At 43.3% G+C, this 18564-nt stretch overlaps 3 protein-coding genes across 10 annotated transcripts; 2 read left to right on the forward strand and 1 right to left on the reverse strand.

Moving 5' to 3' along the window:
* Nucleotides 1-1071: 1071 nt before the first annotated feature.
* Nucleotides 1072-3542, reverse strand: c24h1orf131 (chromosome 24 C1orf131 homolog). 4 transcript variants are annotated; one of them, XM_034580119.1, is made up of 8 exons: nt 3316-3542; nt 2816-2992; nt 2540-2640; nt 2282-2341; nt 1933-2028; nt 1755-1841; nt 1615-1655; nt 1072-1515 (listed from the first exon to the last, which is right to left on the reverse strand). In XM_034580119.1, the coding sequence occupies exons 1-8, from the start codon at nt 3392-3394 to the stop codon at nt 1386-1388; spliced, it is 771 nt and encodes a 256-aa protein (XP_034436010.1). In that variant the 5' UTR covers nt 3395-3542; the 3' UTR covers nt 1072-1385. The 4 variants fall into 4 exon arrangements, with proteins under 4 accessions (XP_034436010.1, XP_034436011.1, XP_034436009.1 ...); XM_034580120.1 differs by having other exon boundaries at nt 2282-2332; nt 2540-2644; nt 2817-2992; nt 3316-3526; XM_034580118.1 differs by having other exon boundaries at nt 2540-2644; nt 2817-2992; nt 3316-3526.
* An 18-nt stretch (nt 3543-3560) lies between these two features.
* gnpat (glyceronephosphate O-acyltransferase) lies at nt 3561-9541 on the forward strand. 5 transcript variants are annotated; one of them, XR_004613288.1, is made up of 18 exons: nt 3561-3704; nt 4078-4269; nt 4745-4921; nt 5033-5162; nt 5242-5369; nt 5628-5703; nt 5941-6092; nt 6186-6316; nt 6408-6640; nt 6814-6912; nt 7063-7236; nt 7354-7433; nt 7516-7656; nt 7993-8092; nt 8290-8383; nt 8584-8645; nt 8756-8864; nt 8903-9541. XR_004613288.1 is itself a non-coding variant. In XM_034580115.1 (18 exons), exons 1-17 carry the CDS (start codon nt 3681-3683, stop codon nt 8814-8816), a joined length of 2097 nt encoding a protein of 698 aa, XP_034436006.1. In that variant the 5' UTR covers nt 3561-3680; the 3' UTR covers nt 8817-8864; nt 8903-9541. The 5 variants fall into 5 exon arrangements, 4 of the variants coding, with proteins under 4 accessions (XP_034436006.1, XP_034436005.1, XP_034436008.1 ...); XM_034580115.1 differs by having other exon boundaries at nt 8541-8645; XM_034580114.1 differs by lacking the exon at nt 8903-9541 and having other exon boundaries at nt 8541-8645; nt 8756-8896.
* A 6876-nt stretch (nt 9542-16417) lies between these two features.
* On the forward strand, nt 16418-18079 carry LOC117758257 (zinc-binding protein A33-like). Its single transcript, XM_034579787.1, has 2 exons — nt 16418-16594; nt 16680-18079. The coding sequence occupies exon 2, from the start codon at nt 16697-16699 to the stop codon at nt 18077-18079; it is 1383 nt and encodes a 460-aa protein (XP_034435678.1). The 5' UTR covers nt 16418-16594; nt 16680-16696.
* The last annotated feature ends 485 nt before the right edge of the window (nt 18080-18564 follow it).

Here is an 18564-nt window from a genome sequence, read left to right on the forward strand (position 1 = left end):
CTGCTCTACAACAGTCAGCACCCCCCCCCCGCCCTCTGACCGTCCTCCCACCTCCCCCCCCCCCACCCCCATCAGAGGAGAAACCTGCCCTGAGGTTCACTCCTCTGAGACCAGGAATAGATTTTCAGAGCCCACGAGCAAAGTGAGACATCAATCATGAAATCTGGATAATCTCTCTCCTTAAATTCTGCACGTCCGGGTGTTTTGAGGTGACGTGTCCGCCGGCTGCGTCGATGTCAAAACAAAACTTAGGAAATCTTCACTGGAGGAAATAAAACTTTATACTGAGCCATACTGCTGCAGCTTCAGGAACTCAGAGTTTCTTATATGAAATTTATATGAAAACAGACAAAGATCACATATTTAAAATGATTCACATCGTCACTCCTGTCTAGATGTGGTATTGTACGGCATGTCCCTTTACCCCCCCCCCCCCACGAATGTGACATATTTGACCTCAACATGTAGTGCTGGGACAATACAGCATGTCACCATTATTTATTTACCTTCAACACATCAGAGGAAAAAATATATATCTACGCTTGAGTATGTAAATATACTGAATTACATATTTATTTTTCTTTTTGTACGATGCTTGTTGGCTGCAAAACGTCCTGGAAAGTCAAACGTGCGCTTACAGCTTCGAGACGAGCGACGTGCTGCAGATAAACTTCAGATTTCCTCACGCTCGTCTTCGGTGAAATGTCTACATGCAAAAAGCTGCTTTAGGAAAACGGTGTGAGAAGTTGTGACCTCACCCTCAGACGCACACGGTCAGATCGCAGGTTCCGTTTGTCGCCATAAGTCTTTATCGTTTCTGTGAAGACTTCAATGTTTACATCTAGAATAACGGAGAATCTGCTGCACTGGCAAAATCCCTTCCTCTTTCTCATGGGCAACGTGTTTATATGTGTCTTTCTTCATGGAAAACATGTGTGTACATTTCTAATTTGAAGATTTCCCTCCATCCTGTCCCTCTCTTCCTGCCAATATAAATGTTTTGTAAGACTGACATGGTTTGTATATGAGAAATGCATCATTTAAAAAAAAAACAGCAGAAACGCAAATGTCTTTCTTTTTCTTTTTGTGGTCATTTATAAAAACAAAAAATAAATAAATTGTGATGGAATATGATTCAGCAGAGTCTCCGGTCTCGTGCATTAACGTGCTGCCCCACCCAGGAACGCTCAGGCTCCATTTCAGGGGAATCGATAGATTGGATTTCTGACTCAGCGGTCGGTCGCCAGTCAGGCCGTCGCCATATTTCCAGCGCAGACCAGCGACACGTCAGGAAATCAGCCTCACGGGTCACATCAGGAGCAGCTCTCGTCCAGTTCCTCTTCATTCCTGTGCTTCAGTTTCTTAGCAGAAGCACAAGAACGAACCTATTTGCTTCTCTTGTTGCCTTTAATTTTCTGGATCTCCTTGGAGCTCAGGACCAGCAGCCCGTTCTTAAAGCGCCCCACCTGACCCGAGGGGGTGGAGCCAGAGCCGGACGACACCTTCTTCCTGTCCCTGGGGACGAGAGAGCAGCGAAATACAAGGTTCAAACACTGAGATGCACCAGAAGAGAGTAGAGTGCATGAACATAAACATAACACTTCATTCACTCACCTCTGATTATTCGTCTTCGTCTTCTTCTTTTTCTTCAAGTCCTACGAGGCAGAGAAACACGGTCAGAATTTAAATGATCATAATAATCACATAAGTAACAGTGACACCTCTGTTTGATGCGACACACTTTCACGTCTTACCGGCTGAACTTCCTCTTTTGCTTTCTCCTTCTTCTCTTTAATCTGTCGCTGCATCAGCTTGTAGTTGACGTAGTCCTTCTTAGGAGGCTGAAGAAGAAACAGTAAATAAAACTGGTCACTCAGACGGTTCTGATACTGAGGACAGAACTTCAGAGTAAGAGTAACAAAGGGTCCTTACTCGGGCTCCGAGCATGATGGCTCTGTCCTTCTCAAAAACACGCTGCTGCTCCTTCTTATATCCGGTGATTCCGAACCGATGGACCTCCAGACGAGCCTGATGTGCACGTTCACAGATACAGTGTAGTGAGACGTTATCACAGGGATTACATGGGCTACATGTGAGCCAATTACTTTACACTGTGGAATATACGAAACCAGAAAATAACAACTTCTTCTCAATGAAGAGGAATTCAAATGAAGTCTACTGTGAAACTGTTTATTAATAAACCTGTTAACATAAATTGGCTCCTGCTCATTCTCGAAATAAATGTCACACTTAACATTTAAACTAAAGAGTAGAATTGTACCTTTTCTAAATTGATTTCCTCCAGCGAGTCGCTTTGCGTCTTCTCCGGGATCTGAGGAGCCTTGAAGTGAGAAACAGCACCAAGAGGCAACAAAGACGAGAGGAGAGGGAACGTGAGATGAATGAGTGACGACAAGAAGGTTTCAAAAATATCAACTGGAAAACAAAAGTTCATCACATCCTCAGACTAGGTTTTTTAGCCTCATCTGTACTTTGATAATGAAGAACACAGAGAAAAGCTAAAGTATCTTTAACTCACAGGTGTTTTGTCTGAAGCTGGCGTCTGACTGGTCTTCAGTTTCTTTCTGTAATCTTGATAAGTCACGACCTCGACCTGACTCACCTGCCGGACGGCTGAACCTGCGTGAGACGATAAAACAATTAGAAAAACAAGGGAAGTGGAGAAACGAGTGGTGGATGATGTAAACAGGTCAAAACAAATCATCTGAGAGCTCGTGATATGATCCTTGAAATCAAAAGAAGTTAGAGGAGAGTATTAAAAGTATTTTCCACAGTTTTTTCCCAGGCTGCTCACCTGTCTGTGGTTGCTGCTGCTGCTGCTGCTCAGTAACAGTATTTGTTGCTTGCTCATCTTTAGTGTCAACGCAAATATCCTTCACTGCAGTGAACTCTTCTTCCTCCTCCTCCTCTTCCTCCTCACGCCGGTTTCTTTTCTTCTTCTTGAGCTTCTTTTTTGATGCAGGTCCATTATCTGCAAGCAGCGGTGTCAGATGTCAGTATTGATCTCTGTGTTTAGACATAATCGAATACACAAATCTAAGTAATCAACACATGTGCACGTATAGTTATTGCACATGTGTAGTTATTGCACATACAGTTATTTAACAAGTTATTGCACAATTAGTGTATCAGTTGTTTCACATTGAGAGAAACAGAACAACCAGCTAATATTTGTAACGTGTTAACTTGAGGTAAAGCTAAATCCAGATGTTGTGAATAAGCTAAAACATCATTCATTTATCATCAGCTCCATTAGCCCCCGTTAGCCACATCGCTAACTCACGTCCCACTCACCAAACTCATAAAACTTGTCCAACAACTGTTCGAGAAACACTTGATCTTCGTCCTTTTCCCCGTTTGACTTGGAGTTCATTTTAAACTACGTGTAAAAACCCCGGTTTCACGACGACGCGACGCAGGAACAGTTCACAGGTTCACAGCTAAACGTGACAACAAACCGGTGAGGCACATGGGGCTCCACTTCCGGGTTGGACCTCCCCGCCCACCGTACGTGCGGAAATGCTACGGAAGTGCCCTGTGAACACGCCTGAAGTGTTTTTTTTTTTTTTTTTTTTAGAGAAGTCCGAACTGCTCACACGTTCGAGCCCGGAGAACTTCACCGGACACGACGTCAATGTGCCGATAAAGTGGGATAAAACATGGCGTCCACATCTGGTTATTCGGTATGTTTTGCTTTTGCTGTCGGCGGCTAAGCTAACTCCAAGCTAACTGGGGCTGTGGCTGTTTCCACACTTTGCTGTTTGACATTTCATTCAAACAGCTGATTGACTGAAGGACACTGGTGTGACAACACGTTGACAAACTCAGAGGTCACAGGTTTATATATCTGTGATTCAATGACTCATCAGAAACACGTTATTTGATCAGATGTTGAGTGAAAAACTAAAGTGAAGGACATGCAAACACCTCCAGTTACTGTTTGATCTGCTTTGCATGTTTACTCTGTTGCAGTAACACGTGTATTAAAGTGTACTGTGGTTGTAGTGGGTTCATGCAGGTGTCTGACTCTGGGGTTGTGTGTCTCCTGCTCTGCAGCACAGAGACCCCATGCTGAAGAAGAGAGATGAGTTCGAGGACCTTCTGGAGGAGAGGAGGAACTCCAGTGACCTGAGATACGCGTTCAGGAGCTACAGCCCGGTTCTGTACAAAGAACTCTCTCCCTGCACAGCCAGCTCGCTGAAGAACATGGTGCTGCAGTCCGATCAGCTGCGCTTTGTCATCAGCCAGGTAACGTATAGATGGGGGGGTGACACGAGTTTGTGTTTCTGGTTGTACCCGACTGACGCTTGGTTATGATTTTACACCGGAAACGTGGCAGGCTAGTTCAGAATCAGCTTTATTAAGAACACATACTTGGAATTTGACTCCGGTGTAGTTGCGTTCAGTGTACTTACACAAATAGACACACAATTAACAAGCTGTAATACAATTGGTTCAGTGGCTCCTGTGTAATAGACAAACAGCAAAGAAAACACAACCTCCTTGGTGGATATAAATATACATTCATTTCTAAAAAGCTTTCAGAATATTGCAAATACACACTTGACAATCTTTAAAGTTTTCCTCTCTAGGTTTCATATGGTTATATTATGAACAAGAGGGTTGGAGAAATAGGCCTCCGTCAAATGCATAGTCAAAAAAGCTTTAAAACTATGTTATTCTATTATTGTTACCCTGTAATATTTCCTTTTGAATTGTAAAGGTTTGCCTAGAGACGGGCCGAGCCGTTGATGACATCCAGGAGGAGGCGTCGGCCATCTTGGAGGAGATGGCTCACAACCTGCAGCTCAGCACCGTTCGCTTCTTCGCCTTCACGCTCTGCAAAGTCTTCAAAACCCTGTTCAGGAGCATCTGTGTCAATGAGGAGGGAATCCAGAGGGTGAGCGCACACACACACGACCAAGAAACAGAACGACAACGTGTCTGAGAGAGGTCGCAAACATCGTTAAGGTCGACTGACGCACACAACCTGTGTTTGAATTGTCTGCAGCTGCAACAGGCCATTCAGGAGCACCCGGTCGTCCTGCTGCCCAGTCACCGAAGCTACATGGACTTCCTGCTGATGTCATACATCATGTACACCTATGACGTGGCTCTACCTGTCATCGCTGCTGGCATGGGTAAACACAAAGAACATGAGTTTATTCAATCAAACACCACAACTATTTGCACATGGAATAAACGGGACTTTCTCTGCAGATTTCATGGGAATGAAGTTTGTCGGGGAGATGCTGCGGATGTCCGGAGCCTTCTTCATCCGACGATCCTTCGGTGCCGACAAGCTGTACTGGGCCATCTTCTCAGAATATGTCAAGACCATGGTTAAGGTGAGGAAACCGTTTCTCCTGCAGGCTTTTATTCTTTTTAAGGAGTTAAAAACATTGTGCTGTGGTTCAGGAGGAGTGAGTCAGAGCCATCTTAGTTTTTTGAAAGCCCTCTTCTGTAATTATTACACAGCGACACACAGTTATTCTCTTCTCTGCCATTTCACCTTCTCTCTGAATATGGAGAAGTTTAAGTAATTGTACTTGACAAACGTCTTTAATTTCATTCATTATGGTCTTAACGAGGTTTTTTTACTCCAGAATGGATTCGCACCCGTTGAATTTTTCCTGGAAGGAACCAGAAGTCGAACGAGCAAATCTTTGACTCCAAAGTTAGGTAAGGAACAAACAAACTTTCTACAATTTCTTTTAGGTTTTTATTAAAACATACAGTTTAAATCAAGGATATAAGGATGGAGAGTTGTACACATATTAAAGCTGATTGTAAAGATTGTAAAACCCTTTGGAGTAAATTCGTTTAAATACCAGCGTCCTTTATAGTGAGGAGAGTCAAATTCTGAAAATGTCCCAGTTGTGTTTTTTGACTGTGATTTTCATCCTCGTCTTCCTCCAGGTCTGTTGAATATAGTGATGGATCCGTTCTTTAAAGGGGAAGTGTTTGACCTCAACTTGGTCCCAGTCAGCATCAGCTATGAGAGGATCCTAGAGGAGTCGCTCTACGCCAGAGAACTGCTGGGTGTTCCCAAACCTAAAGAGTCCACTTCAGTGAGTCCCTTACACATTTGTGTTCATTTACATTAGACCCTGCAGACATCAGAAGTTATATTTCATACCGATTCCCCTCCCTGTGCTCTGTAGGGTCTGATTAAAGCCAGGAAGGTCCTCAGTGAAGACTACGGCAGTATCCACGTGTACTTTGGTGAACCCGTGTCGGTCAGGAGTTTGGCCCAGGGCAAAATCGACCGCAGCCAGTTCAACCTCCTACCAAGGCACGACATTCAGACATTAAACAACAAGATTCTGACAGACGCAGATGTAAATGAAGAAACATGCACTTGACTGTGACCTGTCCACTTTCAGACACATCCCCAGGAGGCCCAGTGAGGAGATCTCTAACTTGGTGAACGACTCGGCCTACAGGCTGGTTCGGGCTCAGGAGGAGAACATGGTCCTGAAGCCGTGGGTCCTTCTGGCCTCCCTGCTGCTCCAGAGCCACCATCAGAACCAGGCGACCGCACTGGAAGAGCTGACTGAACAAGCTGTGTGGCTCAGGGATCTTTCACGACAGTATGGAGCCTTCCTGCACTGGCCTGGTACAGTATGAGTCCGATCCCCCCCCTTCCCCCATTAGACAGATACTTTGTGTTCTCAGCGACACTGAGACTCTGTTCTGATTTACAAAAGACGTTATTCTGTGGTGTTGGATCCAGTTAAAGCTCCGTGTGTCCTCTTCTTCATATCTTCTTCATCCACTTCTCTCGTTCAGACCACGTTCCTCCATCAGAAGTCGTCTCCTCAAGTCTCTCTTTGCATCGAGGTCTGGTGACAATCTCTGAGGGAAGAGTTCAGCTGGCGCTGGAACAAGGTTTGTGTTTACTAATCAGTTTGTTTTTGTTCCTTGTCGCATCTGCACAATCCTACATTGCTGCCACTCAATCATAAAGCAACTTACTTTGAGGCCATGTAAGCAAAGGCAGGAACAGATAGAAACAGTTTTTCCACCTCCTGCCCGCAGCAGAACAATCAGGCCCCGGGGAGCCTCCCAGAGCCGCTACCCCAGAAGAGGAGCTCTTGAGCCAGGCAGTCACCATCCTCTCCTGCGCCTCCTACAGGAACCAGGCTCTGCACATCTTTCTCCGACCGGCACTGCTCGCCTCGGCCGTCCACGCCGCCTCATCCAACAACAAGCGTAAGACTGACGCTGCTGTTTACCTGCTCACATGTGCCGACAGCAGGTTGTTAAATGTTTAAGACACAGAACATGTTGGTGACTTCTGCTGCGTGTGAATCTTTGTGTGTTTTTCAGAGGAGGTTTTCAACAGCTTCAGCTTCCTCAGAAACATGTTGTCCAACGAGTTCATCCTCTGTCCTGGAGCTACAGTGCAGGTGAGGAACACCATTTATACACTCAATTAATCTTTGGCCCCTTTATCGTGGCCGGTACAATAAGTTGCTGTGTGTCCTGCAGGACTTCGAGGACGCCTGTTTCCTTCTGGTGAAGACTGGAGCGCTGCAGGTTTCCCAGCAGGAGGTTGTGGTGACGGAAAGAGGACACAGAACACTGGCCTTCCTCACCAGTGTGCTGGACCCCTTCTTACAGGGATACCAGGTGAGGGAGACACACAGAGTGGTTTTACACACTGATGAGATCCTGAAGCTTGTTAGCTAGTTGAAATTTAGCCTCCTGGGTCTTTATTATTTTCTGTTTGAGTTTGTGGAGTCGACAGATTATTTGTGAACCAAAAAACCTTAAATGTAAATCCAGCAGTTTGTTTTGTGCAGCTCGTAATCGCATCAGAACTGTCACTAGTGAAGGTTTGTGTGTGTGTGTGCTGACTGCTGATGTCCTCTAGAGGGTGCTGTCAACTCAGCATTAACTGTACATCTGTTTCTCTGTGTGCGTGTGTCTGTCTGTGTGTGTCTGTCTGTGTGTGTGTTGTCTCAGGTGGTGTGCAGGTTCCTGTGTGAAGAGGCCACAGAGGATCTGACAGAGAAACAGTTTGTTCCGGCCGTCCGGAAGTTCATCCTCAAACTTCTTCTCGCAGGTTTCACACGTTTTATCGCCTCTGGTCTGTGTTTTCACCTCAGCTGTCGACTGAATAAAGACAGTTTTGTGTGTGTGTGTGTGTGTGTGTGTGTGTGTGTGTGTGTGTGTGTGTGTGTGTGTGTGTGTGTGTGTGTGTGTGTGTGTGTGTGTGTGTGTGTGTGTGTGTGTGTGTGTGTGTGTGTGTGTGTGCTCCAGGTCAACTAAGATACACTGAGGTGTTGTCCTCTGACCTCCAGAAGAACTCTCTGGCAGCTTTGCTGAGACTCGGAGCCGTACGGAAAATCAAAGGGTGCGTTGGTTTTAATCATCCTTCTGTACCCGGTTGGTTTGATGCAGAATAATCCTTCATATGTGGAGTAATGATGTTGAGATGTTAAGAAGCTAAATGAATGATTTTTAAAAAGTACTTTCTAACAAAGAAATAGTCTTAAGCTGTGGATCTGCAGAGAGTGTTTGGTTCTCAAAGTGACTTCAATGTTTCTACTTCAGAGCGGAGCCGGGAACTCTAAAGGTCAACAAGGTGATGGTGAACTCATTGGAAGACACTCTAGGTAAGAGACACGCAGTGTGTTGGCGCCTGAACAAACCGACAGGCATACAAAGAGTTTAGGATCCTCCAGATCTTTTAAAAACATCTGAAATTCTTCATCTGTTTGTCCAGGAGGGAAACTTCCGACTCAGAAAGCCGCCGTCGCTCGCCTGTAACTCAGCGACCTCGTTAGCCAAAGGAGATTCAGAAGGTCAAATCCTCTCACCGACGCCTCGGCCCCGTTCTGCATCGAGTCGACGCGGCTTCTCACTACGAGAGGGTGGAACAAAAGCCATGTGGAGACGGCGCAACCGCTTTTAATTTTCCTTTTCTTTAATTTCTCTGTCTTCTCCTCGCCTCTCTTTCTCTTCCTTAGACTCTTCTATTGAAAATCTTTTTATACGCGTACGTAAAACCAGACGATGAGCCGGGCCTGTGAGGGTACATTGCTTTGGGCTCAGTCTGACTAACCAACCAGCCTTGGAGCCTCGTGAAAAGCTCCTGAATGTGTGACGGGCTCCTCTCAGGATCGTGGACGGTTTCCATTAATGCATTTGATTTGTATCCTCGTAATAATCAGCGTGGCTTTTTTCTCGGTGGTGTTTTCCGTCTTCTCCCTCAGCTCCAATTTGTCTGTTACTCACCGTCTGTCTTTATTTTGAGCACTTTAATGAATTGTGGTGTGGAGCTTTTATCCTAAATGTCTTTTGCTATTGTTTTCTCCTTTTTTCACTCCTTTGTTTTGGTGTGTGTGTGAAACAAAAGGTGCTAAACTGGATGAATACCAACATTTTAATTCAAGTTATTAATGTTTTGGGCACTTTTATGAGCAAAAAACAATTTATATCTTTTGAGTTGAACTTGTCACAAACTCGAGGCCTTTTGGTTGTTGCAGGCGTTTTGCCAGCAGCGGTACGTCCGTCTTTGTTTACGCTGCGGAGACGATGCTACAAGTCTAATGTCGCATATTGTTGCCAAACTCCAGAGGAAAGAGCGTTAATTTATACTGAAGCACTACCAGCTACACCAAAGGAATATGTTTTTTTTGTGTTGAATATGAATTCTGGTTTGTCTTTATCCGTTTTCTCACGTTCTTGTTACTGAACTTGCGTACTGAGTTTTTTTTCCCACAATAAGTTTAGAAGTTGCTTGACATTGAACCTTTTATTTATACTCACAGAAACTTTACAGGCCTCGTATAAGTCTGTTACGAGGGAAGGAAGATGAGACAGAATAAATGAAAGCAGGAGCGGTAACTGTGACACCGGAACTCAGAGGAACAAAGCTCATAAAAGCAGAAGAACAACACGTCAGGACTTTGTGTAGAAGGAGTTTGACAAGTGCTGGGCCGGTGGGTGCTTCTTATTGTAAGCCTCAGGATTAACTGATGTTCTGAAGTGTGTCGTTTCTTTTTAGTAAAAGTTTCCCAAATTAAATCTAGAGGAGTTTTAAAATCCTTATATTGAAGCTATTTATTTTGTGGCTATAACCAGCAATGCAGAGGAGTTAAAGCTCTTGGTCGTGGAGGAAATTATACGAACGAGCCAAATTCTCCTGTCAGGTCTCGAGTGTCAAATCATAAATCACCACTTCTTTTATGAAGCGCTACCTCCGTCTGCTTCGTTTGCCAAATTTGTTTTGAAACTTGAATCGCTGACGTTCACTGGGTCAAAAAGAAAAAGCAGCTGAGCATTAAAAAAAGAAACCTGCCTGTTAACACGTCACCCAGAGTGCGAGTCGACACTCGATCTGTGTGTGTGGTTCAAAAAAGTTTTCAAGCAGCTTTTATATGACGTGTCATGAATTCACTCCTTTGTGTCTTTTGTGTGTGTGCTTTCATGCATGTAACCATGTTACTGTATGTGTGTGTGTGTGTTTGTTGGGTGAAGCCTTTCAGTACAGGCTCATGAGTTAAAGAGCAAATTAATAAAAGGTTTTGAAATATACGAATCCTAACTGTGTGTTGTTTTGTGTTGACGATGCGATGATCAGACTAATTCAGATTCCCTCCATCGTCCTCTTTGTTTGATGGTCGAGGCTTTTGGGAGAAAACTGGGAGAAACTGTTAATTGGTTTAAATCATGAAGTGATGGTATTTAATCATCTTGTTTACACAAACAGAGAAAATTAGCAAGTTCGAAACTTAAAATTTAACCTGCACACGTCATCGAGACTAGAAAAATGATAAATAAAGACCATTTACCATCTTTTCTTCAAAATAACTAATTCTATGGTCTTTAAAGTTTTCGTCCCAGGTCGGTCTGAAGCTGCTTATATGCTTAAATATACATTTTCAACCTCTTCACTTTAAAAACCAGCATCGACGCCCATATTTATTAAAGTACACAGTTATCTAATATGTCTCCCTTATGCCACGTCACTTCCTGTTCATCGCTCTCAAGGGAAACAACTCCAGACGTCCCTGTAGTGCAAATACAATTATATATGCTACGTAATAAACAGCATTTTTTCCAACACACTGATTCACTGGTATCTCAAACCTGCAAGTTGTTCTAAGAGGATTTATCCACTCTTCTACCATCTGTCCTCCAATGTTGCATGAAGGATTCCTGCAAAGCTCAGCTGGTGCTATCTGACATCACTACATCACACCATCCTCTAGGTGTCAGACTTGCCTCTCTGAGCTCTCAGTTCATGGCAAGTTGTTGACACACACACACACACACACAGACACACACTCGGAGGCATTTTTCATCATGCTTTGTGGCTCCTCTGCTGAGTAAGAGACTGCTGCCAGCAAATCCGCCACTTTCCATCCATATTGCCCTTTCTCTCACTCTCACTCAGCCGCTGACAAATAATAGGTTCATCTGAAGTTGCCACACCAAATTGCTTATACACACACACACACACTCAAGTCCATCCTCCCATCCCTCCTTCCATCCATCCACCCACTCGTTCTCTCCTCTCTCTCTCTCCATCCATACCCGTCTCCCTGGTGGGGGTGTATAATAGTGTCAGCTGCAGCCGTATCAGCACTTTATCTGCTACATTATGACGAGCTGTATTGAATGCAGGGGGGGGGGGGGGGGGGGGGGGGGGGTACATACACACCGAATAGGAAGGTAACAGCTTTATAAACTGGTCTCTGACCTGTGGCAGCCGCCGGGGAACAAAAACAGTGTCTTTAGGTGCGTCTGCTCTCTGTTATTTGGTTATTTCCTTATCAAGGCATTTATGTGGATGTGCACCACCGGCCGGGTGTTGTGCCCTCGGGGGCTCGTGCTGGTCTATAAGCAGGGGATTGATTGAAAGAAAAAGGGACCCTGGTGTATAATGTGTCAGCGGCTAACCCTCGGTAATGGTGGCCTGATGGATTCAGCGCATTTCCTCCAGCAGATCCTGTTTATCAGGGCTGTGCGACGGAGGCTGGGACTTTAACATTTTGTAAGAGGAAAGGAAATGTGGGGACTGTCGGGGGGGTTTCCCTGAGGAGCGTCCTCCACCACGAGATCCCCGGCGAGCGAGCATCTAAGGTTCTCCTCAATCAAACCGGCTACAGGCCGAGCTGCAGTATTTTAAGGATTCTCGTGGTGAAGCACATCTCGGCTCTCGAGCGTTCTCGCCTCTAACCAGTCTTTTCATTCCTCCCTGACAACCCACAGAAGAAAAGGCTGCTCACAGAGTGTTAAAACAGAAAAAACTTTCCCAAGCCTCAGGAATCCAATATGATCCACAAGGCACACAAAAAAATTCAGCAGCGATTTCCAGCGGTTTGAGGCAAATTACACTCTCCAGCCTGAAATGCCTTTTAAGAAAGTCCCGGAGGAGCACGTTGGAAAGAGAAATGGACTCGAACCACTCAGCTTTTGTTTTTTCTTCTCCTCTGCTCGTTTCCCCACCGGCCACCGAAGTCCTCATATCATTAATCCCCAGTGTAACCACTTGATGTTTCACGCCGAGTAATGGCCGGGCAAAATGAAAAATGTTTTATAAGATGACTGTTATTATATGTAATGGATATTTTTGTAGGGAGAGTGCAGCGGTTATCATCTCAGTGCGTCTGCAGAGAGTGATTTCATGTTGTGAAAGGGAGGAAAGTGGTGCAGATACTCAAGTACTGCACCTAAGGACAATTTTTGAAGTACTTGTACTCGAGTGTTTTGGCTGCTCCTACGAGTTTCAAGGGGAAATGTACATATTTTTTCTTCACCACTTTTCTTTTAGTTTTTACATTAACATCGGACATGAAAAACATCCTAAACTTTTAAAATCCAGTGCTGAGTTAAAAGTTAAACCAGTCAGATTCACTGTTTGAGTCAAAGTGACTAAAAAAAGTTAAAACTATTCAAAATGGAACAAAAAGAACTGAGATTAGAGAACAGTCAGAAACACGAACACACGCTTGTTGAAGTTCTTTATTCAATCAATGACTTGATGATTTATCTTGTGACTCTAAATAAATATTGATATTTTCTGTATTGCTTTGGATGGAATAACAACTTGTACTTTAAACTCCACCTGCTACTAATACTACAATCTACTGCTCCTGTAGAAGTCTTTTCTCATTGGAAATCAAGAGACCATGTGTACAAATATACAATTCAGGACAGACACAGAAATTTCATACACACAAGTTCCAACAGTAATTGATTTTGTGAATATAACAAGTAGTTTACATTCTTTTAATACGTCATTTTATCCACATTTATAGTAATACTGTCATTGAGTAATTTCCTTCTGCTTTCAATCAATCAATCAATCAATCAATCAATCAGTCAGTCAATCAATCACAAATGGCCTCACAGTGAAAACAATCTGTACAAGGTTCTCTTTGTGTTCAAAATGTAAATGTTCATTCTTTATTCAAACCTGCTGATTCCCATATTTAGTTGCTTTTGAATTATTTTTATTTTATGAATACTTTTATTTAAAACCAAGTCAAACCGTATCAGTACTTCTCCACCTCTGCTTGCCGAAGTGTCCTTGGGCAAGACACTGACACCCGAGTTGCCCCTAAGCCTGTAAATGATGTGTGATAGAAAAGTGCTGCAGCGAATACAACGTCTACTTTTAAACACTTTGAGTGGTTGTTAAGAAATTCAGTCGGTTCATCGACACACACACAAACACACGCTGCTGTATCTTCATGCTTTAGAGCAGGAGGATATTTTATTCAGTGATCGTAGGAAAACGTTCCCAAACTTTTAACTGCTTTGATTTTACACCTTAAAATGATTAGTCACATTAAAACACATCTGATAACAACATCTGTGCTGCAGCGTGGTCATTTGCATCTGTAATGTATTCAGCGTTTGCCTTTCGTCTGAGTAAAGCTCCGGTCACACGTGAGACAGTGAGAGCAAACGTTAAGAGACATAATCACAATATTGGTTTACACCAATTATTGTTAATGTATTCTTCTTTCTGCTTCTATCATGCATCGAAGAGTCGCTCTGCTGAGATCAGTGATTAGTGCCGAGTGAGGACATTTGCATTTTTAACTATATTTGCATAATGCAGAAATGCATGGATCTAATAAAGTGAGCTAATGTCTGCAATTAGCCAGAATGCGATTTCCCATTGTGAGCAAAGCATTTGCTTTAAATTTAACACAAGAGAGACACACACACAGTTTGCATACATCTATACACAGGGGGACGTCCATATGCAGTACACATAATCATACACACACACATATATAAATATATATATATATATATATGTATACACACAACCATTACTCTCAGTCTTGCGGGATTCCACGAGCTGCCAGTTCTTGACAACAAGATAAATAATAAACCTCTGATGGATGCTGCCGCGAAGTGAAAGCTCAGGGAAGATTTAATAAAATCCAATAGAATCTAAGTGGAGTGGCATGAGCATGTGTGTGTGTGTGTGTGTGTTTGTGTGTGTGTGTGTGTGTGTGTGTGTGTGTGTGTGTGTGTGTGTGCGTGTGCGTGTTTGCAGTGGAACTTCCTTTGTAGATCAAAGATTATTTGGATCAAGATTTGGGAACATGAGATTTCCCTTCACAGAGCGGAGCAGGTTCAGTAAACGCAGCTGACAGACGTCTGTTCTCTCCTCTGTCTGTGTCTGTTATACAAAATACTCTTCACATCATTTGACATTCAATGGAAGACCCGTGTGTTCACAAAAGCTCTGTATACACATACACATCTTTGTTACTGTTCATTTTAAGAAGTTAACAAATAGTTTGACCTTTTAGGAAATACTATACACTTACACCTTAGATATACCTTAAAATACCTTATATTTTGTTTGTTTATTTCATATAAAGACAGAAAAGTTAAAAATAACTCATCCCTGTGTTTCTGTTTGTTTGTGTGCTTGCTAACTTGTAAATGATTCCGATAGTTTTCACCATCACGTCTAATTCGTAGCCTAAACGTTAATTGATTCTTACTCGTTAACTTCCCTCCCCAGCACCGTTGGTTTTAATAACTGAAAAGTACAAAGTTTTTCCAGTTGAGTCATTTGGGCGTTTTGATGTGGATGATTTGGGTTTTGTTCCAATTTCAACAATATTCTCAGACATGTGAATCATCGAGGAGACGCTGCTTCTATTAAACTCTGTAAATCAGGGAAGACACATTCATAATTCTGCTTGGTTGAAAACTAAAGGGCAAGATAAGCTCAGTTAGATATAAAAACAACCTCTGCCCAGTGCAATAATAGTGAATAAATTCAGATTTAACAGGAGGAGTGCAGTTGATAATACATTGAACGTGGCAGCTTCCAGGCATGAGGTGGTAAAGTCAGTAGAAACCCTCTCGTGGAGCTTGTTGAACATCCCGTCTCTGAGCAAACTGAGGCTCAGACACAGAAACCAAAGCCAGTTGAACTCCTGCCGTCCTCCGCGGGGCCCTTTAAGATGGTGCAAGGTAAATCTGGATCTAATTAAAATGACAGGACGGGTAAATGTCCTCGCTCTCCTCTCAGTCGGAGGGCTCTCCGGGGCCGAAATAACTTTCATAATTAGGACCGAATTGATCGTTGACTGTGAAGCTGCGAGGACGACAGAGCAGAGCAGCTTGTGAATGTATTGAACCTTTTGTCCAGAAAAGCAAAAGCACACATGACAGAGAAGTGAAGGGAAACTGACTTGAAAGACTTGAAATCCTTTTGACCTCATAAGTCACAAGTGAAACTGGTTATTTGTGGGATATTGGTTCATTTTGGGATATTTGCATCTGCTCAATAGCTTTAAAATGCAAGTATATGTAAGTATGTAAAAGTAAAATGTGTTTTAGTTAAGTTCATGGAATGACTTTACAGATGTCAGCTTTTTAAAACTTGTATTTGACATTTATTTTCATGATAATAATTCTTTGCAGATGTTTGACCAGCTCTCCTAAACTTGTAGACGTTCAAATTTCAGTTTTCAACAAATTTTAAAACGCAGATTTAACTGAAAATGAGACGATCCTTTATTAGTCCCACAATGGGACATTTGCAGTATTACAGCAGCAAGAGTCAAAAAGACATCAGCAGGTAATAAGTAACATGCAATACTTAAGTGTGAGGAATTTAAAACTATAGAAATATATGAATGTAATTAAACTAATGTATACAGTGTAAAGACAGTGAAGATATGTGCAGTGTGAGAATATGTACAGTGAATGTATTGCACATGAACCGTTGATATTGCACAGGCAGATGAATCAGGCACAGTTAAGAGTTAAAGTGTTAGAGTGCAGTCCATAAAGGGGGGGGGGTGCATATTTTGTACTGGCAGCAGAGCTGCTTGTACATTTGTTTCAGGTTTTACAGGTTTTATCATCCAGCATCTCAAGCTCCACCCTCTCCTGACTCACCTGAGAAACCAGGAAACATCTGTTACTCCCGGAAGAGACGCAGGGTGAAAACCAGACGATCACATTCACCTTCCAAACCAAACTAAACCAAACCAGACCAGACGTCCTGAGTGAGTCCAGCTACAGGAGAGAAGAGTCAAACTACAACCTGCCGACGCTCCACACACTGACCGTGAGTTTAACTAACACCTCGACAGACAGGAAGTGAACCTCAGTGAAGTTCGTGGAGCTGTGACTGACTGACTGTCTGTTTTCAGCTTCACCTGGAGACTCAATGGCTTCCAGATCAGAAGTGGATCACTGCTGTCCCGTCTGCCATGGTGTCTTCAGAGATCCTGTCCTTCTGTCATGTAGCCACAGCTTCTGTAAAGACTGTGTGAAGAGCTGGTGGAAAGACAAAGAAGTAAAAGAGTGTCCACTTTGTAAGAGAAGATCTTCAAGGTCAGAACCACCTGGTAACCTGGTGTTGAAGAACCTGTGTGAGAACTTCTTACAGGAGAGAGATCAGAGCTCTTCACATGCTCTCTGCAGTCAGCACTCAGAGAAACTCAGACTCTTCTGTCTGGACCATCAGCAGCCAGTGTGTGTCATCTGCAGAGATTCAGAAAAACACAGCGACCACAGATTCAGACCCGTCGATGAAGCTGCACAACAACACAAGAAGCAGCTTCAGGAAACTCTGGAGCCCTTGAAGAAGAAGTTACAGTGTTTTGAACGTGTTAAAGTAAAGTGTGAACAAACAGCAGAACACATTAAGGTCCAGGCCGGACTCACAGAGACGCAGATCAAGGAGCAGTTTAAAAAGCTTCATCAGTTTCTGGAGGAGGAAGAGGAGGCCAGGATGACTGCACTGAAGGAGGAAGAGGAGCAGAAGAGTCAGATGATGAAGAAGAAGATTGAGTCTCTGAGCAGAGACATAACGGCTCTTTCAGACACAATCAGAACCACAGAGGACGAGCTGAGAGCTGAAGACGTCTCGTTCCTGCTCAACTACAAGGCTGCAGTGGAACGAGTCCAGCAGCGCCCCCTGCTGGATGATCCACAGCTGGCCTCAGGAGCTCTGATAGACAAGGCCAAACATCTGGGCAACCTGAGCTTCAACATCTGGAACAAGATGAAGGACGTGGTCTCCTACAGTCCTGTGGTTCTGGACCCAAACTCTGCTAATCCAGAACTCGTCCTGTCTGAAGATCTGACCAGTTTGAGACGAGGAGAGAGACAGAAGCTTCCTGACAATCCAGAGAGGTTTGATCATTACTCCTTAGTCCTGGGATCTGAGGGTTTTAACTCAGGGACTCACAGCTGGGACGTCCTGGTTGGAGACAGTACAAACTGGTCACTGGGTGTAAGAGCAGAGCCTGTCCAGAGGAAGGGAATCAAACTGCCTGGATACTGGAGAATAAGGTTCCATGTAGGTGAATACTCAGCAGAGTCACCATCAGGATCATCTGTTCTCTCTGTGCAGAAGATCCAGAGGATCAGAGTGAAACTGGACTGGAACAGAGGAGAACTGTCGTTCTCTGATCTTGATTCTAACAAACACATTCACACCTTCACACACACTTTCACTCAGAAGATGTTTCCATACTTTAGCATTATAGGTCACTTGAAGCTGTTACCTGTGAATGTCTCTGTGACGCTGGATCAGAGCAGTTAGAGATAAAGATTTTATTCATCATGTTTATTTCTTCAAGAGAAATCTGCTGAATTTAAATGTTAAACTCGTTATTCTAAAGCTTTGTTTATTTCTCCTTTTACTTCTCACTCGTTTTTATTTCTCCTGTCGACTTTTCCACGTGTGTAAAAAGATTTCATTATTTTCTGATCTTTATCTTTGGTTTGTTTTTTATTTCCATGGAAAATGTTTTCTATCATTTAGATTTCGTGTGGATCCATGAAGTCGAGCAAACTGATGAAGATCCACATAAAAACACATTTATCAATAACAGCTGATCATTGTTCACATGCAACAAACTTTATTAAAACTCACACATGAGACATGATTCATGTTTAATCACATAAAGTCTGTTCACATATGAAATAATCCAACATATATGAACATTTGTCTGTTTGATGTGATGAAGCCAAAATGATTCTGTCTGTAAAAGTGTTTATTCAACAGCAGCCTAGTGATGTGGTTTT

Source organism: Hippoglossus hippoglossus, chromosome 24 (genome assembly GCF_009819705.1).
Source record: "Hippoglossus hippoglossus isolate fHipHip1 chromosome 24, fHipHip1.pri, whole genome shotgun sequence".
Lineage (NCBI taxonomy): Eukaryota > Metazoa > Chordata > Actinopteri > Pleuronectiformes > Pleuronectidae > Hippoglossus > Hippoglossus hippoglossus.